At 40.7% G+C, this 26,279-nt stretch overlaps 2 protein-coding genes across 2 annotated transcripts; one reads left to right on the top strand and one right to left on the bottom strand.

Annotated features, from left to right (window-relative positions):
- Nucleotides 1–14,450: 14,450 nt before the first annotated feature.
- LOC149167717 (uncharacterized) lies at nt 14,451–15,116 on the top strand. The gene has a single exon (XM_089430571.1). The coding sequence runs from the start codon at nt 14,451–14,453 to the stop codon at nt 15,114–15,116; it is 666 nt and encodes a 221-aa protein (XP_089286697.1).
- Nucleotides 15,117–20,231: 5,115 nt separating this feature from the next.
- LOC149167716 (uncharacterized) lies at nt 20,232–25,984 on the bottom strand. The gene is made up of 4 exons (XM_089430570.1): nt 24,612–25,984; nt 23,562–24,444; nt 22,811–23,393; nt 20,232–22,681 (listed from the first exon to the last, which is right to left on the bottom strand). The coding sequence occupies exons 1-4, from the start codon at nt 25,982–25,984 to the stop codon at nt 20,232–20,234; spliced, it is 5,289 nt and encodes a 1,762-aa protein (XP_089286696.1).
- Nucleotides 25,985–26,279: the final 295 nt, after the last annotated feature.

Below are 26,279 nucleotides of genomic sequence, written 5' to 3'. Positions count from 1 at the left end.
GAACGACTTCACCTGGGTTGCCCAACGACCTCACCCGGCTCGCCCGAACGACTTCACCCGGGTCACCCGACGACCTCACCCGGCTCGCCCAAACGACCTCACCCGATTCACCTAAACGACCTCGCCCGAGTTTCTTGCCCGACGACCTCGCCCGAGTTCTGCCTGAACGACCTTGCCCGAGTTCTGCCCGATGACCTCACCCGAGTTTTCTGCCCGACGACCTCGCCCAGGTTCTGCCTGGACGACCTCGCCCGAGTTCTGCCCGACGACCTCGCTCGAGTTTCCTGCACGAGTTCTTTGCCCGAGTTTCTCACCTGACTTTCCTGCACGAGTTTTTCACCCAAGTTCTGCCCGTCATGCAGGCTCATCCACGCACTGCAGAACTCCTCAATCGAACTTGTGTTAGCTGAATGATGATGGCTCGTCTCCACAAATGCTCCACCAATATATACGGGCGGGTGGCGGGTTATGTCACCCGGCCGACCCACGCCCAACGCCCAAGCCGACTCTTTCAACATGTTGCCTTCGCCTGAGTGGAGGGTTGACCCGCCCAACTCGTGGGACCGCTCTCTCAACTTGCCCAACATCGTATAAACTCGCCCTTGGCTCGTTCACTTCACATTTCGCACAAGCTCCTCGCCCGTCCTTCGCACAGTGAAGGTGACCCAGACTGCAGGTCCTTACATCCTCCCCCACTTGAAGTCATTGTCGTCCTCGACAATATCTCATCCCGGCAACCATCTGTCACCAAGATATCCATACCAAGGCATATACTCCATTGGTATGTCATACATCGGAAGATCATCTCAATCCATGACCATCAACCACCCTGTCACAATCTCCACATGTTGCTCCTCCTCGTGGAATGCTGGCCCCTCCATCTCAAGCTACATGCTTCCTACAACATATCGTGTCGACCTCATCATGTATCATCATTGTGTGAACTGTTGTCATGATACTCCAACCCAATGCTAACACATCTCTCTACACTTCGCGACCCCATGTTTGAACTAGTGGGGTGATCAGTCCAACTATCACGCTCAAACCATGAGAATGCACATCCTCATGCCACCATCAGTCATTTCTCAAAACATCTTGTCACATCCTCAACTCAATCAATAATCCATCTCCATACAAGTATAATCCATGCTCAGGTCCATGAAGTAGCCCTCATCTCATCTGCAACATGCTATCCATGATGTTTGGTGTCAATGTGCTGCATGAAATCAGTCGCATATATCCCAACATCATCATCCATCTGCAAAACATACATCTCCTCAAAGTGAAGAGATCCTCTCATCAAACTTCGACTCTCAATGTGCCACATCTAGGTCCATGAAGCAATCTCCATCATATTTGTATGTGCCATCCATCAAGTATGCCATAGAAACAAGTATACACCTGTCTCATCTATCCATGTGCTGCCCATGATCATAGATCAATCAGCTCCCATGTGTCAAAAGTGGTTAAGTCTCGGCTCAACCCATGCCCAAGTGTTGCCACCAAGGCATCATCATCGTCATAACTCTATCACTCCATAGTGTCCCATATTGATCCTCCACATCAAGTCACTCTTCCAAGCCACACCCATACATGTACTCGAAAGTATGCATCCCATTCTGCATCAAAGTCTCTGAACTTAGCTCCTCAATGCATCAGATCCTCCAAGTCCATGGCTTTATTGTACAAGAGTGCACAACCTCTCCATCGGCTAATAAACAAAACATCTCCATGTCACACCAGCAAATCCACCTGCACAATATCCCTGCCTTGGCACTCCTCATTGGATGCCCATAAGTGACACCTCTACAAGTGCTCCTGCATAATGTCCCTGCATAAGACTGCCATGCTCCATGTCTCCAACCTGATGTCCATGACTAAGTTGCCCATGTAGTCCAACTAAGTAGACCCATCACAACAATCAGTCATCCCCATCCAAGTCTGCAATCTTCAATCTAGTGAACTCGGTCACCCAACCATATCATCATCACATGAGTCTCTCCACCATGGCTCCCCCACTAAAGGTTCCACCAAGACTTGCTCCCGGTCTCGGCCATGAGAAGTCCACCCAAGTATCATCATACCTCAAGTGTGTGCCCTCCTTCAATTTGTCCATGAGTCATGCCGGGCACTTAGCCAATTCTCCATGTGGCTAAAGCATGACCCAATCCTCCGCAACGATCATCATGTTCCTCCCTTGTCACAAGCCTTTGTACCTTCTACCATAAGGTCACAAACAACCCCAACAAGTCCTGCAACAGTCAACAATCCTTGCTTCTCCATACAAGGTCTCATCATAGACATCCATGGTAAGATGCTCCCTTGCATCGGCAAACTGACTTTGCTCTTCCCTGCATACGGTCCATCTACCAAATGCTCAAATGAAACACAAGTATCAATAGTACTTACATCATCATCATGAGGCTCCTCCATGTGAGTATCCTCATTCATCCATGTCTGCAAACTGCACGATCCTGGTCCAACTTGATCAATCTCAAGTTCATCCTCCATCGTTGTCATATCTGCAACATCCTCAATCATCACGGCTTCCTCTTCCTTGTTAGCACAATCTGCAACTTCATCCTGCTCCATTGTCCAACCAAGTTGAAGAAGTTTGTCTTCAACATTCCTTTCCAAGACTTCAAGTTCCTTTCGAATCTGGGGGTTCTCTTCTTTCATCTGCTTCAACCTGTATAAGGTAAGCAAGAGCTTCCCTTCGCATTCTTCCAAACCTGCCATGCCTTGTCGTTCAGCTTGGCCCAAGCACAAAGCTTCACCTCTGCTAAACCTATTTCACCCTTCACCTGAATCACCCTGATATTCCACTTGTCACCTGCAAAACTTGAACTCCCTGCCAAGTCTTTGATCTTCGTAGAATCAGCTCCTTGATTCAGTTCACCAGCTCGGATATCACCTATCACGCCCCTACACTAGCAGTACTCTTCCAACCGCACTATAGCGAGGTACAGCACTACCAACCATTTTCTTTTCACTAATACTTACGATTGTAGACTACACCTAACATTCCATACTTAGTTTATTTTTCATTACCAAGTATTATCTTTGTCCTTTATACAGTGAAAGCCCATAACATTCACATAAACAACATTATACAATAGAAATGCACAACAGTATAAAGGGAGGGGCAACTCCCTGCAATATGAGTCTGCCCGAATCAATATATATAATCTTCTTTTATAAGTACAAGTTAAATCTTGGGAAACCCCAAATTTACACTTAGCCAATTTTCCAACTTCGGCAAACTCGATTGCCCAGCTCGTCGGCGCCTCTACATGGTCGCCGCACGACTCACCAACCCTTTGTTCACCTCGTCGCACGTCTTCACCCAACTCGCTCTTCGTTTGGTCAGCAAACGTCCAAATCGTGCTATCCTACTCGACCTTCGTTCGGTGGACCACATGCAATCCTGCTTGCCCGACTCTTCGTTCACGACCTTCAGTTCCAACCTTCGTTTCGGCGTGCACGACGTGCCCTCACCCGACCCCCCGTCCGCACGTCCACATGTTCACCCAAACTCTTTCACCCGAACAACTTCACCTGAGTCACCACACGACCTCACCCGGTCGCCACACGACTTCCCCCGGTTCACTCGAATGACCTCACCCAGGTCGCCACACGACTTCACCCAGCTCGCCCGAACGACTTCACCCGGGTTGCCCAACGACCTCACCCGGCTCGCCCGAATGACTTCACCCGGGTCGCCCGACGACCTCACCCAGCTCGCCCGAACGACCTCACCTGGGTCACCCGACGACCTCACCCGGCTCGCCCGAACGACCTCACCCGGTTCGCCTGAATGACCTCACCCGAGTTTCCTGCCCGACGACCTCGCCCGAGTTCTGCCTGAACGACCTCGCCCGAGTTTTGCCCGACGACCTCGCCCGAGTTTTCTGCCCAACGACCTCGCCCGAGTTCTACCTGAACGACCTCGCCCGAGTTCTACCCGACGACCTCGCCCGAGTTTTCTGCACGAGTTTCCTGCACGAGTTTTTCGCCCAAGTTTCTCACCCGACTTTCCTGCACAAGTTTTTCACCCGAGTTCTGCTCGTTGTGCGAGCTCATCCACGCACCGCAGAACTTCTCAATTGAACTTGTGTTCGCCGAATGATGATGGCTCGTCTCCACAAACGCTCCACCAATATATACGGGTGGGTGGCGAGTTATGTCACCCAGCCAACCCACGCCCAACGCCCAAGCCGACTCGTTCAACATGTTGCCTTCACCCGAGTGGAGGGTCGGCTTGCCCAACTCGTGGGACCGCCCTCTCAACTCGCCCAACATCGTATAAACTCACCCTTGGCTCGTTCACTTCACATTTCGCACGAGCTCCTCGCCCATCCTTCTCACAGTGAAGGTGACCCGGACTATAGGTCCTTACAGGTGGGCTCACAGGAATGCAGTTTCCGAAGCACATTTTCAATGAAATTGAATTGTTGAAGCTTTGACTGGTGGGCCCACGGGAATGAGGTTTTCAAAGGACATTTTCGATGAAAAGATGCCAAAAGCCTCGGGCTACTTTTTGGCCGTCTTAGTAAAATTCGGCAGGTTTTCCATCAAAAAGCGGCAATATGAGGGAGGGTGGCGTTCATGCATCCATCCAATTCGTTTCAAATCATATCGCGATCTCTAGAATGAAATTGTTTGGTTAATTTATATTAAAATCAAAACATTATATAAAGCATGATAGTATGTTTTTTTTTTTTTTTTTTTAAATTAATTATGTTGAGAAGCACTTTCTAGTTAGTAAAGTAGAGATGCGGTAATGTTTAATATTTTTATTTGAACAAAATAAAATAACATTTTTTGTTTTTAATAGATGGTATTTTTCTATTTTAGTGTGCTTATTTAAAGCTAATAATTAAACTAGCTTAGATCCAAATTTTCAATGTACCAAGCTCTTACTCTTTTCACTCAAAAAGAGGTTTGTACTTTAAGAGAGAGATTTGATCCCTTGCTAGATCTATAGTTAAAAATGACTCTAGGTTGATATTTACTAACTAAAAGTTAATAATAATGCAGAAAGTCCTTATATAATATAAAAATGAAAATGAAAAAATTTAACTTGTGAAATAAAATTTGTATTGCTTACATTCAAAGATTTACATACATAGCTATTGAAGTCTTTATTGGTTTTTATTACTATTTTTTTTTCACTTTTAACCAAAGTTTCATGAAAATGCTCAATATTTTTATTTTCCTGTAAATTCAAATACAATTTTGCAATTTTCTGGAAATATTATTTCTAATTTTCCATTGGCTCAGCGAGCTTTGATGGGACATAATTCCTTTAGTGCAGAGCATTTTATTTTCAATGTTTATCAGTCCTTCACAATTCATTTAAAAAAAAGAAAAACTAATTTTCTGAATGGTTAGCTCATTATGCCTAACCCTGTTAGGCATAAAAGCCTCCAAAAAGCTATTAGGAACACAAATATTCTACACACTAGTTTTCCATGCATTACAATTAAAATGGTTGTGCGGGAGTGCAAAGAAAACACATTTCTTCTCACAATCAACCTCTTTGCACTACTACTACACATTATATCTTATCATTTATTATTATGCCTATGTTCGTTCCTTTATGATGTTTTTTAATTTCAAGAATAAAACTATATATTCAAATTATTAAAAACTTAACTGTTTTTTAATTTCAAAAACACAAATAAAACTATATATTTTAATTATTAAAAACGTAATTGTAACTAAATCCAACTTTAAACTATATATTCAAATGATTAAAAACTTAATTGCACAACATGAGTGAATGGTTGTGCAGAGAAAACACATTATTATCAATATATCTTATCATTTATTATGTCTATGCTTGACGGTTTATATTCAAATGATTAAAAACCTAATTGTAGAAAGAGTGAATAGTTGTGCCTGAGTGCAGATAAAACACATTTCTCACATTTCTCTACATGTCTATGCTTGATGGGTTGTATTCAAATTATTAAAGACCTAATTGCAGAAAGAGTGAATAGTTGTGCCTAACTGCAGAGAAAACACATTTCTCACATTTCTTTGCACTATTACTGCAAATGATATCTAATCATTTATTATGCCTATGCTTGATGTGAAAAGTCATTTTTTAATTATGTTTTTTTAATTTCGAAAACATGGATACAACTATATAATCAAATTATTAAAAACATCTCTCGATCGAGATGAGGGATGGTGTCAGAGGCAACAGGGTTCGATGTGATATGGATTGTACACGAACAATAACCACCGCCATCCCCCACATGCTCAAGGAAGGGGGTGCAGTGTCCTTAGCCATGAATGCATGGAAAGTGGGCTGGAAAGGTGGTAGAGGGAGGAATAAGGTAGGGTGGTGGAGATGGTTAAGGAATTCGACGTGCCGGGCAAGTGAGAATTGCAGTGGAGACGAAAGGCGACTCAGAGCTTAAGAGGGGCGAAGGCACCTTGACTGCGAACTAGCAACGATTCTCTGGTATGTAATTGAGTCTTGTTCCTGCATCAATTCTATGATTTGGTTGGGTTCCTGCATCAATGATCTGGCAGGAGTTTCACAGGGGAGAAGGGAGGGGCAAGAGGCCGTCCTAATGGGGCTTAGCATTGTATGGGAGAAATAGTGGGCGGAAAGGGAGGGCCATGGCCTGGCTCTGCATTTTATTTTTATCTCATTTGAGTCAAAATCTCGACAGCAACATTGGTAATGCTGGGTCGAGAAGAGACACAGGCCCTTACCTAGTTGCTCAAACCAAGGGAATAGGGGATAGTGGGCTTGCCATTTTTGGGGCGCTGAGTGGTGAAGGGAGAGGTAGGAAAGAGTTGTGGGCAGGGGGTTGGGATATTAGCCATGACAGTTAAACGCTGAGAAAACCCTAGAAAAATGGGCATCTGCATGGTAGCCAGGGCGCAACTAGGGACCCTGGGTGGTATATGGGATAGAGGGGCAAGCATAACCATGTCGGGCAGCTGTTGGCTGAGGGAGTTGAAAGCGGGTATGAAAGAAAGCGCCGAGCTAGGCTTCAGATGGGCCTGAGGGCTTGGCTCCAGCTGCAGCGAATGACAAGAAATTGCACCATGGCAAGGGGGAGGGGCACTTTGAGGAGCCCTGTGAACTGTGTTCGAAACCCAATTCCCCTGGCCACTTGTGGGCTCTAGGCTACCTTAACCCGTAGATGGAAAAGCAAGGAAGAGAGGCATTGTATGAATAGTTGCGTTGGGATGATGCACAAGGGTTGAAAGACCTAACTTTGTTTGACTATCCACATGGCATCACTACACAGAGTATGGCTCCAACAAAGAGAGGGCGTGGTCGTGGTAGTAGAGGCCCGACCCACCGGGCAAACAAGAGGCCGAGCACGAGCACGATGGAAGGCCACATGGGTCTTAAGCCTGTTGAGCACCTCATAGCAGAGGCAACAACGACATACTAGGATGAAACGGACGAAGGAATTCAGAAGCTGATTGACGACTGGGAAGCAGAGATAAAACAGGAAAGTGAACCAGAGGAGGAGATAGACAACTAGAGGATGATGGTTCCTGATCTAGGGAATACTCGAGGTAGAATTACGCAGTTCAAACACACCCTGTACTTGTACTTCTTGATGAAAAGTCTGCTTGGCAAAGTGATGGAACAAATCTCTGTGGGGATGGCGGTCACAATGCAGGGCCTGCCCAGTTATAAAAAAGACATGGAGAAAATCCTCTTTCAGTTGCACAAACATGACATCAAGATGGATCATATTGATGTAGGTGCAAGATGGCAATTAGGTGGAAGTTTATCCGGGACTGGGATAATCTCCCCTTCACAGTTTTTTTTTTTTTTTTAACGACATGGTGAATCAGTAACTGCCAGTCCTAATCTATGGGAGACCCAGGATCAATCCTCGTAGCTGCCTCTATAACACCAGGAGTACATCCAACCACCTGCAAGTTGGGTATACTAAGATCCTATGATTTTAGCAAGAGCAGACTCACGTGCCGCCAAGACGGGATTGGGGAATCCGCCCCTTTAGGAACATACTCTGAGAGAACCTAGGTGGGGTATGTTCTAAGAGAGACAATGATGAGGGTGTTTATAAATCATTCGTCTCACTAGCATTGTTCTTTGATCTTATGGAGAGATAGAGTTGTCAGTCAAGGCCTAACTATGTGACACTGCTGGATGATATGATGCTATATAGATGGGTTAGCAATCCGACTCTTCTTATGAGAATTCTTCAGATTGAGAATGTCTAAGTACCTTGTATGGATTATGAATACCTCCATAGTTAAGAGGGAGTGTTGAAATATGTAACTAGGTTTAGTCTTCATAATGGCATATGTAATCGTGATTTTATTTATTTAATGAAAAGAGAAAAAAAAAATTTGTGTTCTTGAGGCATGGGTTTCATGCTCAAGGGAAATTTAATTTTAGGCCAAGCACCCATTGAGTGCTTCTAGGTTTTTCATAAAGTCAATTGAGTCATTGTCATGTATTGAAGACCCATTTGGGCATGTTACATATTTAAAAAAAAAAATTATTGAGTCAAAAGACCCTCCAAGAGCTCGTCATGGCACAAAGATCAAGTCGGCCTACATAAAGGGACAATTCGGCCTCAAGATAGAAATTTGTACCCCTCACAAGCCTATAAATGAGAAGCAATTTGACCTCATTTTCTCACTCACTCAAGCATGTTCGATCTCCTCAAGATAGAAGCTAGAAAAGGACGAAGAACAAGAACAAGATCAAGATCGAAGTTTTTCAGCCTCTTTCTCTCTCTCTCTCTCTCTCTCTCTCATGAGGGTTTCTACAGTTTCTGGGCTAGACGAAATTCTAAAGTTACATCGAAGTCGTGAAGCTACAAGGTCAAAAGTTGTGAAGCTACAATGTCGAAGTTTTGAATCTTCTAGGTCAAAGTTGTGAAGTTGCCTCTAGATCGAAGTTGTGAAGTTGTTAGGTCGAAGTTTTTGAAGCTGCATGAAGGTCGAAGCTATGAAGCTATTAGGTCAAAGTTGTTGAAGCTGCTAGGTCAAAGATACTGGAGAAATTGTTGGAAGGTTGAAGTTTGTTGCTGGAAGCTGTGTAAGGAAAGATCATCAAGAAGGAAGGATGACTTGGTATTGGAGGGTCTTAGTCAAGGGTCATAGGTCTTGGAATTCGTCAATTGAAGTTCTATAAGAAGAGAAGGACTATATTGGTTTTTCCTCTCAGTTAGAGAGGTTTTGACCCTAGCTGCTTGCCTATACCTTGTGTTATATGGTCTTATTGTTATTTATGATTTGGTAGTTGTTTGATGACAGAGAACATTAATAATAATAAAGGAAAGAAGAAGTTAGTCAAATAAAGTAAAAATACATCACAAACAGTGATCAAAGTAAGAGAAACCACCTATATTTGTTGCCCCTAGATTTCTCAATACTCTTTAATCTTTATTTAAATAATTGATAATTGATATTATTCTCATTATTAATTTCATATTTTTTACTATCTAAATCTATTATCTTATTATTATTATTTTTGTCAATTTTTAAATCAATATAATTTCTTTATTCCTTTAACTTTAATTTTAACTTAATCATTTAAATCAAATTGTTTTTAAATTAGAATTTTTTAAAATTTAAAATTCTTATTGTTAATTAAAATATTTCTAAATTAAAATCTTTTATTATTAATTAAATTTCTTCTTTATTCCCATTTTGATTTTACTTTTAACGAACTTTTTTCAATAATTTCATTATTTTACCTAATGGCTAATTCATTTCTTTTCTATCTAAGGCTAACCAGTGTTCGCATGTTATCTTTCAATAGTCTTTGTGTTCGCATGTTATCTTTCAATAGTCTTTGGTCCTTGATAATGGGTGGAGGGTCCACCCAAAACATTGGACAATATATTATTCATATACATGGTATATGAATTAAACACATATAAAAAAACAAAAAAAACATTTAACAACATTCTTAAGGATTCACCACTCCTTTATCATGGATATTTGACGCTTAACCTGTAGATAGACTTTATTATAATACCTTGCGTCAATACCAATGCTTGCTAATACCAAATTCCTAAAAAACTATAACTCATATTGATATGTCATGTTTTTTTAATTAATCAATTCAATTAAAAGGGTAAATAGGGGGAAATGGCATAACTACTTTTAAAATAAATCTCAACCTTTGATGTATCAATAATACTAACAATATTCTAGAATATTTAATGAAAATTTGTTTTATTCCAAAATATACATGCATATGGATGTAACAAAATTCTAAACCATGAACTTCCATATGGCATTTTTTTTAATTAATCAATTTAATTAAAAGAGAAAAAATGGCATAACTACATGGGAGATAAATCTCAATCATTTAACCCATCGGGCATGGAATAGAAGGTTACAAGGTGTCATGTTAAGGTATTATGTGGTGAAAAGGTCACCAATTCATAACTCTGTGTTGTTAAGGTACTATGTGGTGAAAAGGTCACTAATTCAGAACTTTGTGGGCAAAATCTAGCGATGCTAAGGGTTGATGTGTCTCAGGTCAGGTGCGATCCCTATGTGATTTTAATGACTTAGATGCCCTTGGGTCACGACTACCCAAGCCACATGTTAGACGGACTAATAATCTCAAGACTCACATTACCTAACAAAAAAAAAAGAATCAATCCTTTGATTTGCAATTATTACTCATAATACTTTAAAATATTCTATAAAAGTTAAATCTTACCAACTAATTAATAATTATTAATAACTAAATTAAATTAATACAAATAACCAAATAAAAAAATTAATTAATTAAATAAATAGATGTATTCATGAAAAATTATTTTACACCATTGTTGAGTAAAAAATCAAGCTAAAAAAATATTTTAAAAAATTATCTAAACAAATTCGATACGAGTAAATAGAAAATAGTTCTCTTCAATAGTAAATTTGATAATTTCATTTCATTGTAACCTTTACCATGCCCTTCTCGATGTCCTTTCCGGTGGTCTTGTTTTAATTTCTAAATGTTGAATCATTAAGGGACACATCATCTCAATAATATGGAAGATTTGAAAACGATAGAAATTTAAGGCATCCTCCGGCAAAGTGTAATATATATTATTGCAGTAGGTTGTGATGATACTATTATTCCACACATTCAAGTGACATAGAGATAGATATTCTCCATAGTAGACTTCAGAGTTAGGTTTTTTAGGTTTGGTGTACTTGTTATTATCGCATTTAGCGATTTTTAAGCTACTAAAATTTTTTAATAATGTTTTTCTATATCTGGTACCCAGTTTTAGTAATGTTTTTCTATATCTGGTACCCATATTCCATAATTATGGCTATTTAGAATCATAAACTTTTACTTGAAACTCATAATGTTGATCTATAGATCTCATTGCAGATTTTGTTTGCAAATAAAAATTATGAGTTGATTACCAAATTGATTTGACTTAATAAGAGTGTAAAATGGATAGTCTCGAAATAATTTGTAGGTAACAAGTTATTTATCAAACTATGAGCATTGATCTTATATTGGTAAATTAAAATATTAAGAAGATTAGATAGCCATTATTCTAAGAGAGATGTGGTATCTAATGACATTGTTAAAACACTTAGACATAACTAAGCATATCTCAATATACATAACAATGGAATATTTTCATACACACTTCTACTTACACATATCACTTTTGTCTCTCAAATTGACCCATAAAGCCATATTTTCATAACATCAAGATGAAACTAACTTCATTCAAACCAGGAATATGAGATCCACAAAAATTATTGAGAATGGCTAACAAACTCAATTTTTATTTTATTATAACACTCATTCATAACATTTGTCTAACTATTTAACTAGAATAACAACTAGTCAACCACCTAGGTAATTGTATAGTGAATCACTAAATTAATCACTTAATTTTTTCATTGGTTTCTAGTCAATTTAACGTCTTAAATTGCTCTACATAAATTATCAATCCGGGTATCGTAAACTGATGAAGTGTGGTGCACCATATGTGCTTAGTTAACCTTTTTCTTACTTCGTTGTTTTATAGATTTTATTTTGTTTTGGAGTTTTGTTCTTGTTGATCTCCTAAAGTATCTAAAACAAATGGAAATCCTATTCTAAGGTCTTATGAATACTTTTAAAGGTCAAGTATGGATGTAGATTTCAAGACAAAGTCTAGGTCCCTAATGGTAACTTCCAAAACTTAGCACTTCAAAAGATCTTAAAATATGTTATTGATGGAATTAGTACTTAAACAAAAGTGTAAGTATGCAGCTACTTCAATCAAGCAAAAGATGAAATACTGATCATGAAATCACTGTCTCTGCTGCTTGTCTAAATACGGAAATATAAAAGAAACTGAACTCAAAGAAATCCAAAAGTTGCAAGCAAAGCAAAGCTAAGATCAAACTACATCAACTCATATTCTGACCCCTCACCATTTGTCTCACTCTGGTTTTAGGAGGTAATCATAAACAAATTGAGCAATCTGATATCTAATTTGCAGAAAATGAAACTAATATTAAACTACACACTCATACTCCAATCCCTCACCATTTGTCTCGCTTTGGCTTTAGGAGGTAACTGAAAATGACATGAGCAATTCAATAACTAACTTGCAGAAAAATAAACTAATATCAAACTATGCATTCATACTCCAATCCCTCACCATTTGACTCGCTCTGGCTTTCAGAGGTAACTGAAAATGACATGAGCAATTCAATAACTACCTTGCAGAAAAGTAAACTTAAAATCAAATCACATCAATTCATAGTCTGATCCTCGCCATTAGTCCCGCTATGGCTTTCGGAGGTAATCATCAACAACTTGAACAATCTAATATTTAAACTAACTAACAAAGCAAATGAATAAGATTGAAATCAAAGCATAACTGAAATTGAAAAGCTAAAAAAAAACAAAGTCAGCAAAGAGGTAAATCTCATGTCACTATTTGATGCAAAAACATGTAAAGAAAAATTAATATACAATCAACCAGTTGAACACACTTGCATGAATTAAAATTGCATGAATGAAAAATCTAATCTATCAAACTTGAAAGCAATCAAATGACATAATGAAATCAAAGCAAAATTACAAAATGAAATCTACTCTACCTTACATTCTAATATGCTCCATGACATCTACTTCACATCTCCTTCCATGTTGAGAACATCAAAGCTTTATTCAAATTCTTCAAAATTACAAAGTACAACAAAGCTCTCCAAAGCTTTCAAAAGCCATCAAGGAAGAACTACAAACTCCAAGCTAAAGAACTAAAAGCCAAGCCAAGCTAACAAATGAAGGAGAGAGATCTCCTATTTATACAAAAAGATGAGAAGCCATCTCATTAATGAGAGTCCATGAATCTCTCCCTCCACCTCTAGAGTCCTAATCAAAATAGGAACTGATAAGACACATGTCTTCTTAGAGTTACAATATAATTAGGAGATGTGACACATATCCTCATGATCCCATGATTCTTTCCACTCAAATTCGAATTTGGCCTTAGAGTGCCACATAAGGGTCTTCTAGAAGCCTCCTTTCAACCTACACATGTCAACAATCTCAACCCATTTGTTAGGTATAAGCATATGCACATTATTTTCTAATTTTTAACCACAAATTCACTTAAAAGGCTTAGAATTAATAAAGATTGGAAAAACATAAATGTAGCCCAATGATAATGAAAGTGGGATGAATGTGGTGAAATAGTAGTGAAATGGAGTTGATATAGTGGACATAATAGTGAAAGTGTAATGGAAATGAATGACATTTTCAAGACTCAACAACTGGGTCAACTCTAAATTATTCTTAATATCTTAAAAAATATAATAAACCTATAACATAGTGTGCCAACAAAAAGAACCATTATTACTATTAACATAAAAAAAAAAAATAACAAACAACCAACCTAATATTAAATATTAGAAACTGAAACATTATTGTTATTAACACCAATATAAAAATAATCAATAAAAATAACAAACAACCAATCTAACATTAATAGCACAAACGTTTTATTCTAAAGTTCCTTTATCTTTTATATATTCTTTGAAGTTATAACACTTTATCTTTTATATAATACTTTAGAATTATACCACTTAATTGTTCTTTGCTTTTTATTATATTCTACCAACAATCACAAATTATTAGTCCCTGCTTTAAGGGTCGACCAGGACTATAGTAATCAGTTTTTTGAATATGTATTAGTGCGACACTGAAATCAATGATTTTTTTTCTTTTTAACCAAATTTTGTTTATATTAATGAAATGCTTTTTTCTTCTAACCAATCAACGAAATCAAATCTTTTCTTTTAACCAATCAAGGGAATCATCGTCTTATTTGGCCTCAAATCGAGGCATTCTTCGTTTTAAAACTTAGAGTAATAAGTGAATGTGTGATATAAATGTTCATATGAATGAACGATGGTTTAATGTTAACATTAATTTGTAGACATTAAATGTCTATAATAACATGTATCTCTATGATGAACGTTCTCTGGTCTCACTGAAAGAATGGTTGGACAGTGCAGGTATCAAAACGCTGTGGGATTTATCCCACTGGGAAAATGACGACTGGCAGCATTGGAAAAACTTAGAGGTGCCATCGAATCTTGTCAAAGACTATGCTACATTTCTCTCCCACATAAAAGGCAAAGCACCAATGAATAGAAGGAAAGCAGACACCCGGGGATGGGGCCCGACCCCTGGAAATTACACTGTCTCGCAGGGATATAATCAGCTCTCTCGACATCCTAATGTTCCGCCTGATCCGAAGCCCTGGCAGGGGATCTGGTCATCAACAACGTTCCCCAAAATCGACTCCTTTTGTTGGCTTCTATGCCATCACAGAATTTTGACAGAGGATAGGCTCCGGAAAAGAGGATTTATAGGGCCCTCTCGCTGCTCGCTGTGTGGGGAACATGAAGAAAATGCCTCCCATATGATGTTGTTCTGTAAATTTGCTGCAGATCTGTGGAAGGAGGCTTTAAGCCCATGGAGCATGGATTTCGTTCCCCCTAATCACTGCTCAGAACTGTTCTCAAATTGGAAGCGAATGTACCCTGGTGGCACTGCTCAGAACCCCCATATCAAAGAAGCATGGCTCGCCCTTCCCAAAATAATCTGCTGGCACATTTAGCTGGAAAGAAACCAAAGGATTTTCAAGGACAAGAAGAGCGATCCTAAGATAACCTGGGTAAAAATTAAAAGTCATCTCAAAGAATGCTTGGGAGACCAGCTAGACATGACGGATCTCAGTGAACAAGAAATTGTATGGGGAGCCTCCCTGGATCTCCAATTCTCTGATAGAGTAAAGGCCCCCTCTCCCCCGCTAAAACATTGGCAAATCCGCCTTAAAGATACAGAATTTGCTGAGTTTTGCATCAAAAAGGTAAGGAAAGCTCTCTTTTTTGACGGTGCAGCAAAAGGCAATCCAGGCACTTCTGGAGCTGGTGGTGTTATCAAAAGCGCAGAGGGCAGAATTGAAGCTAGATATGCTTGGGGAGTGGGCATTAACACCAGTATTCAAGCTGAAGCACTAGCTCTCCTCCAGGGGCTTAAGGTGCTCAAGTTCTTGGGAATCAAAGATGCAGTTGTTTTTGGGGACTCTCAGACTATTATAAAGGCCATTGTGGACAACTCCTCTCCTTCAGATTTAAGATTATCTAGATTGCTGAGCAGAATTAATTCCCTGACAAACTCCTTTCAGAGTTTGGAATTCCTTCACATAAAGAGGGACAACAACAAAGAAGCTGATGCCGAAGCCAATAAAGCGGCTCTCCTCCCTCTCAGAAATCTTATAAGAGACGGAGACGAAGGCTGGGATCCCATCCCCTAACTGTCTGATAAAAATGTTTTACTGTCTATTATTGAAGCAGTTTGTTTGCATCTACAAATTAGGAAAGATAGAGAAATCTGCAAGAAATATAGAATGCAAAATTTGCAGGCTCATTAGGAGGATAGTTATATGGTTCCTGGTTGAGGCGAAATCTGAGCCCTCCCTTCCTCTTTGTAATCTGAATTGAGGCATTTCAGCCAAGAATTAATATATCATTCTAACCGTTTCTGTAAAAAAAAAACATGTATCTCTATCTCTAGAAACAAGTAACATGTATCAGAAACAAGTAATGTATCTCTAGAATGTCTGCCGTGTCAAAATTGCAAAATTGCGGTTTGCATGAGAACCCAATCTGGCAGGCTTGACAATTGACAATTGTTGTTTGCATGAGGACAATTGTTGTGTGTATGAGAACCTGATCTGGTAGTGGTCTTCCTTATTTTACACCTCGTAAGTCTCCCTTTGTTTCACCTTCCTAGTAACGATAGGCTGCAAGTGATTTTTTTCTCAAGAAACAGCACAAGAACAGATCCAACTGGCCATCGCCCTTTGATTTAAACAATAGTGTGTTCAGCTGCAAACACTTGTGCATGAAATAACCATAGAAAAGATCATCCAAATATTGTTAAAATGGTATGAATTTCTCTATTTTTGTATCTGAGCCTTGAATTTGAATTTTTGCATCACAACATACTATTAGCTTACATAGATGATCTCGATACTGGGCAACCACTTTCGCTCACGCCTTCCAAGACTTTTCAAGCTTTATTCTGTCTCAATAGAACCGAGGGTCGTTCACTGTAGCCTCCTAGCCTCTGCAAACGTCCATGAGATTGCAGTGGGATTTTTAAGAGACTCATTTCACCATTTTTTCACACCATTAATATTCACAGGCTAAAGAAAATGAATAATTGTGCACCAAGCTTTCTTATTAGAACCGTTCTATACAATGATTGATATTGACAACATACCTCGAGTTTGCAGTGAATGACAACATGGATTGGGTACCATCTTACAACAAATAACTCATATTTGGTAGGTTAATCAGAGATACTATCACTACCTTCCACCAAAATAATTATCTATATGAATTGTATTTGAAAGATGGACAATCCGATAACGACACTACAACTAATGCTTGTTTATTCCCCATGCTCCACTGCACTTTCCTTCCAAACCGTTTTTTATTGCTTTTTTCTCAGATCAACATACATATATGTTCTATCATTGTTGAAAACTAGTTGTATCTGTGGCAGCAAGCTCATGGCGGGGCCAAAATGAATAAGGGAGGAATCTTCATGCAAATACCAGTCCAATCTCTGAAACAAACCATGCTATCAGACTGTACTTCCACTCACATATTTTCTAGCAGTCAATCGCCATGAATGCTGTCAACAATTCCAGGAATCCGGGTGTGTAGGATTTCAGCGATGCCAAGGGTGCTCCAGCATCATTCACACGCAATTTCAACCGCTAGGTTTGGAAAAATTTCAACACATATTACACGACCTTATGCTAGAGTTCGAGTTCCCTGTGTTCATATCCAGAGGGTAACATTATTGTTGAGAGGAGCCTACCAAATTTAGCATGTACTTACTAATCCAACAGACTAAAAGCTATCATGCTCACCCATTAAATGCCTTCCACTCCATACCACTAATATTTGTAACATGAGCCCTATTCTACAGCGTCCTGGTAAGAAATTCCTGTTATGCAGCATCCTGGTAAGCCTTGAAGGCATTCCTCCATTCTGCTATGGACCTTTGTTCTACAATAGTTTTCACTTTGATACAAATCCAATAGTAGTTTCATTCTACAACAATGGATTAGACTCAAATTCATTCTACAGCAATGGATTAGACTCAGATTCCCCTCCTTACTCCATGAAATTACTCTACAGTGCCCAAGGGAACCAAGAGCACCGAAGATCACATGGAAACCATTCCATCGCATGCCCATTGGAAAATGCTTCGTATAGTTAGTGTCATGGCATTTCAAATGCTTCGTGTAGTTAATTTCATGACGTTCATACAAGTGTGGGAATTCAAATAGTTAATATCAAGACGCTCATACAAGTGTAATACATGCAGATGAGGTCACAGTTAGCACACTGCGTGATCCACCCTCGCCACAAGTAAAAAAAACATAATCGAAATTCAATTTTAGGTGTTAAGACCACTTTGTTCACGCTTATACGATCTAACGTCTACATACTCCATCATCGCATGCTTATGGTTCAGCTGTAACTAAGACAGCAACAGTGGCGAGCTCGGTAGGCAATCAGCCAATAAGTAACTTAGTACTAAAGTGCTTACATATAGCATAAATCATATAGCATAAATGGGCAGCATCGTATAATAATTACACAAATGCTTATTTCTCTGTGAGATCGTACGGTGCATCAGAAATTCAGGATGGGTCAAGGAATAAAAGAACAACTGTCGAAGAGCAAACAGAGCTGCCAAAAACCATTTCAGATTCAAACCCAATTTCTTTAGTAGCGAATGATTGGCTCATTATTAATCTCTTGTGTCTGCTTGAACTATGAAATTTGGTTTGCTTTCGCATTGACTAAGGTGCTTCCCAGGAATGATCTCATTGTTGCAACTATGAAGCCAACTTAGACTGATACCTCTCGGAGAGCAGGGACCTTTGCTACTTGCAAGATCTCATTGATGGCTGCCACCTTTCATGTGGTCTCGGCCATTGCTGCTGGTACTTTAGCCTTATAGACTACAGCTGTTATTTCTCTTCTGGGAGCGGGGACTTTAGCTGCCTTCAGGATCTCGTTGATTGCTTTGACAGTGCAGCAAATACAGTTTTTGTGCATATGTCAAATAGCACAAAGGAAAATTGTCCCTCTAGGTTTCCAACGAGCTCAAGCCCGGCTCCCCACTCAAAGCAGGGACTAGCTGCTACGCAGCTTCTCTTGGTCTTATAGCAACGTGAAGTTTTAAAATGGTCTATATATCTTTTCATTATTTCCCATATTTAGGTGAACTTGACATTGTAATATAAAGGAGGAAAGTAAATACTTATCTAGATAGTTGTGGTGGAGGATGTTAATGTGTTTCAATCCATTTTGAACTCTTTTTTTTTTTCTCTGCAAATACTAATTCTATTAAAAAAGGTGAAAAAATATGTACAATGAGGTCAAGCCCTCAGAGGAGGCCGAGGCCATTCCTCAACCAAAAACTCAGGGACAATACAGTTTAAACTGTCAACCAGATTTACAATACAGACCTCAGAGATTTGATTTCGGTCCCTGACATACTGACAAAATTTACCCGGACTACAGCTATCATAACCTTCAGTGACCTCAAAAACACAGTAGCGCCTAGCATAGCTGTCTTTAAAACAAAAATTGAAAACTATGTTGGCTGGAATTGCTACCTGAAGCATGAGACTGAAACAGACAAGAGCTTTTAACTGCAAAATCAAAGACACGGGATCAAAAAAGCATAGCATGTGCACCCAGTAGAGTTTAATCCGCATGACTTGGAGAAGCTTGCATATCCTCCTTCGCCTGGCTTGGAGAGGCGACCCAAGTAACGAACCCGTCTTCGTCCAGAACCGGCGCTCCATCAGAATCAGTAACCAAATGTAAACAGCCAGTTGCTTTTTGAGATGGCTCGCAAACAATGTCATCTTCCTTAGCGGGGTCAGGCTGCTGAGGCGCTTCCGGGACAGGGGCGTCCTCATGCATGCGGTCAACATGAAACACCAACCCAGTCATATCCCCAAGTAGAATGTTGTCATCCTGAGAATGTGAGGAAGCGGGAGGAGTCGAGCTGAGCTGGTTGCTCTCCTCCTCTGAGACAAATACTGTAAAATTCACTGTCACCACCGGCCTGTTGAGCCGACTTTGGAAAATAAATCTGGAGGTCTGGTAAGAGTTATTCGGGATGATCCTCTCTTGGTCTGAAAGCGGAGATGAGGGAGGGACTAAGGCAATTGGGGCAACCTGCTGAGGAGCAGATTGAGAAGGGCGAGCCCTGATTCCAGACCGACCCCCCCGACGCGGGATACCTCGACTGCGAGGCATTATATCAGAAGCAAAAGACCTGAGAGATCGATTGAGACAGAGTAAACCCGAAATGGCTGGAGTGCTGCTGAAATCCTGACGATTCCAGAGCCGAGCGATTAAGTCGACAGGAAAGACCAGACAAGGAAACTGAAGCGGCTTAGCTTCATATAGAACAGAGTCATTAACTGCAGCAGAGGAATTGAGCCGCTCCATGTTAATGCGCTGAATTGAGAACAGAGTAGCCATGCTCACATTGAAATCCAACTTGCTTCGAGACTGAACCGGCTTTAATTCACCTGCCATAAACCTGAAACTACCTCTGATGACGCGTACCCTGTAGACCTTCCGCCTGCCATCCGTCAGGCCAGGTGTCTGCGTGGCATGCTCGGTCATTGATTGCAGATGTGATCACCCGCATCCGGGTGCATATCCTTCATCTGAGATTTGTCCTGAGTGACAATTTCCTGGACTTTGGCGATTTGGTCCCTGGAAGCTAAGCTGGCGATAGTACCTTCAAAGTAACCCTCCTTGGCGTCCACTCCAATGTTGGCAAGAAGATCAGCAAGCTTATTTCCTTCCCTTCTGGTGTGTTTGAATGTGATTGCTTGGTGCTGAGAAAGCCAGTGATTTATTAGCTCAAGCCTTTGGGCCATTCTCCAGCTATTGCTTACCTTGTGAATGGGTGAACCATGTTGAAGCTTTATGATCATTCTGATTAGGATCTGCGAATCTCCTTCTATAATAAGAGGAAAAAAATCCCTTTCATGGGCTAATTTGAGACCTCGCCATAATCCCTCCAATTCTGCTGAGTTGTTGGTGTCCCATCTTATTGAGCCCATGAAGATGCATTGAGGATCACCATTATGGTCTCTGAAAGCCCCTCCGTATCCTGCTTTCCCTAGATTTCCTTTAGAGGCTCCATCAAAGTTGAGCTGGAGCATGTCTAAGGGCGGCGGAGTCCAATTGCTTGATTCCTGACTTTGCATATTGGGGTTCTTTTTATTGATTGAGTTTTGGTTTATCTGAAGCCTCCAATTGTCCCATACTGTTTTTTCCTGAGGTAGTGTGGGAAGATCTTCTGAATGCCAATCTCTGATTGATAGAGTCTCCATAATGTTCTGATGAAATTTGTTCCAGATTTTTTCTAGAGGCATAGTTTGATCTTTGAATATTCTTCTATTACGCACTTTCCATATGTTCCACATCAGTAAGCCAGGTATAAGATGCCACAAGGTGTTAAGGAGGTTGCTTTGAAATGGCTTTTGACTCCAATTGCGTATGGTGATTTTGAGGTCTCCTTGCACTCTTCCCTCTTTTTGACAGCGGAAAGCAACCTTCTCCCATAGTTTCCTCCCAGTTTGACAAGTTTGCATAAGATGAAGGGTTGTTTCCTCCTCTTGCCTGCACATGTGACATATAGATGGTCCCGAGAAGCTTCTTTTCCTGAGATTATCCCACGTTAGAATTCTGTTGTGACAAAGAAGCCATAGAAATGTAGAAACTTTCGGCCAATTGGAAGTGTGCCAAATTTTTTCCCATAAGTTATCTTTGTTTAGCTGCTCTTGTATGATTATGTTGTACGCTTCCTTTGTAGTAAAAATTCCTTTCTCTTCATAGCCCCATCTTAAAATGTCCATTTCTTCTGAGACCATGATTTGCCTCTTTTGTAATTCTGTATTGAGAAGTTGCTGAGTTTGTGCAGAGCTATTCGGTAGAATTTGATTTGCATTTTTCCATTGCCTATATTCTTGAGTTGTAGTTGTGTTCCAAAATTGATTGACTTTGGCTAATTGATTTATCTCCCGCTCTGCAGTTGGAAGGTCTTGGAGAATGTCTCTTATTTTTGGTAATTGCTGCCATGAGTCCTCCCAAAAACGAGCAGTGGTTCCACTTTTGATTTCCCAAAAACTGTGTTCTTGTATGAGATTTCTGTGTTGTATGGCTGAATTCCAGATTGCCGATCCCGTACTTATCTCTGTCATTCGTATTCTTTCTTCCATGGGGCAGTTGCTTGCATATTTAGCTGTCCAAAGGGAGGCCCATGGAGTATTAGGATGGGCAAGCCATCTCCACCAGATTTTTGCACCCATTGCCTTATTGCTGTGCTCAGGATCTCTTAGACCAATACCTCCTGCTTTCTTAGGAAGACAAACTTTATCCCATTTAATTAAAGCCCATTTACGATTTTGGCCTGAGCCTCCCCACAAAAAGTTGCGCTGGAGATTCTTGATTTCTTTGAGAACCCATTTGGGGGCAGCCAGGATGGAGAAAAGATAGAGGGGCATGGAGTGAAGGACTGCCTTGATAAGAACGATTCTGCTTGCCATATTCAGAGCCCGATTAGTCCAGAGGAATAGTCGAGTCTCTAGTTTTTCCAACAATTGCTTCCAGGAAGAATGTTTAAGAGCTGAGGCCATTAGAGGGGCACCGAGATACTTGGAGGGAAGGGATGCACTGGTGAAACCCAGAATTCGACCTATGGCTCTCTGGGTAGGAACAGGGGTATTAAAGAAGAAGATTTGGGATTTGACTCGATTGATAAGGGCACCAGAAGCATCAGAGAAAGTTGACAGGATTGATTTGAGGAGGCGAGCTTCCTGCACCGAAGGATGGCCAAAAAGCATATTATCATCTACAAATTGCTGGTGGGAGTAGGCAGGGGAATTGTTAAAAGAAAGACCTCTTAATTGCTGATCGAGCCTAGCAGCAGTGATGCTTCTACCCAATCCCTCAGCCATTATTACGAAGAGAAAGGGAGACAAGGGGTCTCCTTGCCTTATCCCTCTGGAGGGACGGTAAGTAGCCGAAGGAATACCATTAATTAACACAGAGAAGAAAGCTGAAGATAATAGGTTAAAAATCCATCTGACCCATGAGTGTGCAAAGCCAAAGGCAATAAGAATTTTTTGTATATAGACCCAACTGAGACTATCAAAAGCTTTAGATAGATCTAGCTTAAGCAACATACCTGGCTTCTTGGTTTGCTTTAAGGAGTGGATTATCTCATGAGTTAGAATAATCTCGTCCGTTATTTGTCGACCTTCTACATAGCCTGATTGCTTGGGCGAGATAATAAGAGGGAGTAGCGGCTTTAATCTTGTTGCTATTACTTTTGAAGTAATTTTATGGATGTTGTTACACAGAGCAATAGGTCTGTATTTGTCAGGGGTGTTGGAATCTTCCCCCTTTGGAATTAAGGCTATGAAGGTAGCATTTAAGCCTGGATACATCCATCTGAGAGCTCTGGATTCCTCCACGACTTGCCAGACCTCATTTTTTATCAAGTCCCAGAATTTATGAAAAAAATTCGATGTAAAGCCATCCGGACCTGGCGCTTTCCCCTCCTTCATTTGTTGAACTGCCTCTTCAACTTCCTGTAAGCTAATAGGCTTAATGAGAAGACTATTATGTTCCTCTGTTATTATCCTGGGTATGTTCTTTAGAAGCTTGTTGATAGCTGGCATTCTGTTGATGTTGGGTTCCTGATGAGCTTTCTTGAAATAGTTGAGAAATTCCCCTTCAATGCCATCATGAGTTTCAATTTTCTCCCCCTGTTCATTTTTAATGTGAGTGATGTAATTTATCATTCTGCGCTGCACAGTAGTTTTATGAAAAAAATTTGTGTTCTTTTCTCCACTTTTTAGCCATCTGATTCTTGATTTCTGTCTCCATAATGTTTCCTCCTGTTTGTCCCTTTCTAAAATTTTTGATTCTATGGCTTGCTCCTGTTTGGTAAGTTCCTCCGTACGCCCAGCAGTGATAATGGTTTGCTGAATTTTCTTCATCTCTGCGTTGAGCATGGCTTGGGCTTTAAAGATGTTGCCAAAAGTGTTATGATTCCATTGTTTGATTGCCCCTTTTAGATGCTTGAATTTTTTCTGGAATCTGGACATTCTAGTACCTTCAGCCGGGATGAAGTTGAGCCAGGCTGATCTGACTAGCTCTTCAAAGTCCGGGTGAGATAACCAAAATTCTTCAAATCGAAAGGGGCATTTGAGATTGTTGCCTGGCCTATTCCATTGTAACTCGATAGGCCAGTGATCTGATCCAGAGATAGGGAGAATAGATGCTGTGAATTCCCCTCCTAAGTGAGTTGCATTATCTGAGATGAGGAATCTGTCAAGACGCGAGGCGATCTGCTGCAAACCTTCCCTTTTGTTAGTCCAAGTGAAGAGGCCATTGCTTGTGGGAATATCTATCAACCAGTTGTTATTAATGAAGTTTTTTAGTAGATTGCCATCACTATTTGCTCTACTTCTACCTCCTTGTTTTTCTTCCATGCTGGCTGTCATGTTGTAATCGCCTCCAGAGATCCACAGTGGGAACGGCCTGTCTTTATTGAGTTCTGACAATGTATTCAGGATTTGAGCTTTTTGAGCAGTATCCTGAGGAAAGTATACATTAGTTATCAGTCCATGGGTATTAGTACCTGAGAGGTGGAAAGTTGCCTGGATGAAACTTTTGTTAGCTTGTATATTGTTGAGTTGGATGGCCCGGGCATCCCAAAGGATTGCCAGTCCTCCCGAAGCTCCCTGAGCATCAACAGCTGTAACTAGCCCTCCTGGCCAAGCTTTCGCTGCTATTTTTTCCAAAATTGTTGAGCTGCATTTCGTCTCCTGCAAAAAGAGTATACTTGGTTTTTCTTGCATCAACATATTTTTTAATAATCTACCTTTCCTCGGGCCATTGAGCCCTCTGATATTCCATGATATCAAATTCATTGAGAAGGGTGGGGGTTTGCATTGAAATACTTGGTCAGTTTGGCATACCTCCCTGACTCCACTAATATCTCTCCAATCTTGATAGTTCTCTCCAATGTTGTTTTTCTACCTCTCTTCTTATTGTCCTTGGTGATAAATTTACCATCCCATGGACTTCCTATTTGGACTCCTAGAGAGTATTTCTTTTGTGCTCTGTTCAGGACTTCTACTAGGTTATCCATTTGTCGTTCTGGTATTTTTTCAAAATTCCCTGTCTTGCATGCTTGTTCCAAACCTAGTATGTCCAACTCCCCTATGTCTAAGGGCTCTGGATCTTCTTCCATGTTTTGAGGTGCTTGAGAGGTATCCTCTCGCTCATTTGAAGGTTTTTCATTTGGCTGCGAGTATTCAACGTCCATTCCTTGTGATTGCCATGGCAGGGATTTGGCTTGAGAAATCAAGTTTACTTGCTTTTGGGTTTTCTTTCCTGCTTGCCCTGATGTCTCGCCTGGTTGTTCTTGATGGGCCTCTTTGTCTTTCGCCCTTTCCTTCTCCAGATCTTGCTCATCGTCCTTGTCCAGTGCTTCGAAACTGTTGCTCGTTGTGGGCATTGCCTTATTGACTGGATTTACCTTGGGATTCCCTGTTGCTTTCTTGTTTCCTCTCCTTCGATTTGTTACCTTGGTGAATCCATCTGTTGTTTGATTGTCAGAACTGTCTTGGGAAGAGGGTTTCTTATTTTGAGGACAATCTCTATAGAGATGCCCTATATCATGGCATTTCCTGCATCTAAAGGGCACATGTTCATAATCTATAACTTGAATCCACTCAGAGTCTTCATGAAAGAAACTTACCGTGTCTGGCAACGCTTGCTTGAGATCCATGTAAGCACAGATCCGAGCATAGGATGTATATCTACATAGTTTTGTTTCTTCTGCAATCTTTACGAACTCGCCAATTGCGTTCCCAATCTCTTGTAGAGACTTTTCTTCCCAGTATTCCCACGGCAGTGAATAAAGCCTTATCCACACTGGCGCAGACCTCAGATCCTCCTTGTCTGGGTTGAATCTTTCGACCCAACCTTTAAGATATAATCCTGCGGAGTTGAAAAAATAAGGACCCCCATCCAATATCCTATTGCGGTCTTCCAAGCAGTTAAAAACTGCGGTGAAGAAGCCCTTGGCTCCTAAATGCAAAGAGATGTGCCCCTTTGGATGCCATTTGGTATTGATCCAGCTTCGCTGCGCTCTCTCCGTCGGCCATATTCCTATGAATTTACCGATCAGCGCGTGATCTCTCATGTACGGTATCCTAGCATTGATACGTTCACTCGGGAAGTCCACCCTTGGTCTGTGGGCCGCTATAGGCTTGCAAGTGGAAGAACTTGCCCTATTCCTTTCTTCTGCATCAATGTCCTTTCCTTTCTGCTGTCTATGGTCCATGGTGCCGCCGCTCAGTTCATTTTCATTCTCCTTGTCGGCCGTATGCCGTGATCAGTTGTCCGGATTGGGGGGAGGCCCCTGGCCCTCCCCCTGAGGGGGTTGCATTTTGCCCTGTTCCTTATGGGCGCTTCTTCTTGATCGTTGGTTCACCAGACTCTGCCGGTTGTACCAAGTTTGACAGGCCTGCCGTTTGCAGGTTTCGCAGAAACCTTAGGGTTGGTTGTAGCAGTCGTAGGTCATCCGCTCAACTCTAATATCCTGAATTTAATCCATTTTGAACTTTTACTGACTAAAT

The sequence above is a fragment of the Pinus tabuliformis genome, chromosome 5_1, assembly GCF_031772625.1.
Source record: "Pinus tabuliformis cultivar Carrire ecotype Pingquan chromosome 5_1, CPIR1, whole genome shotgun sequence".
NCBI classification, from domain to species: domain Eukaryota; kingdom Viridiplantae; phylum Streptophyta; class Pinopsida; order Pinales; family Pinaceae; genus Pinus; species Pinus tabuliformis.
Note: the sequence above shows the minus strand (reverse complement) of the source record. Positions and strands in the feature narration are given on the sequence as shown.

Excerpts from the sequence above, each read along its gene's own strand:
- LOC149167716 (XM_089430570.1), bottom strand. The coding sequence starts at position 25,984 with ATGGACCATAGACAGCAGAAAGGAAAGGACATTGATGCAGAAGAAAGG. Across the intron at positions 24,445-24,611 it reads ATATTAGTGGAGTCAGGGAG|CTCAACAATTTTGGAAAAAA; the intron begins GTATGCCAAACT and ends GACGAAATGCAG. Across the intron at positions 23,394-23,561 it reads AACTTACCAAACAGGAGCAA|GGGGAGAAAATTGAAACTCA; the intron begins GCCATAGAATCA and ends AAAAATGAACAG.
- LOC149167717 (XM_089430571.1), top strand. The coding sequence starts at position 14,451 with ATGTATCTCTATGATGAACGTTCTCTGGTCTCACTGAAAGAATGGTTG.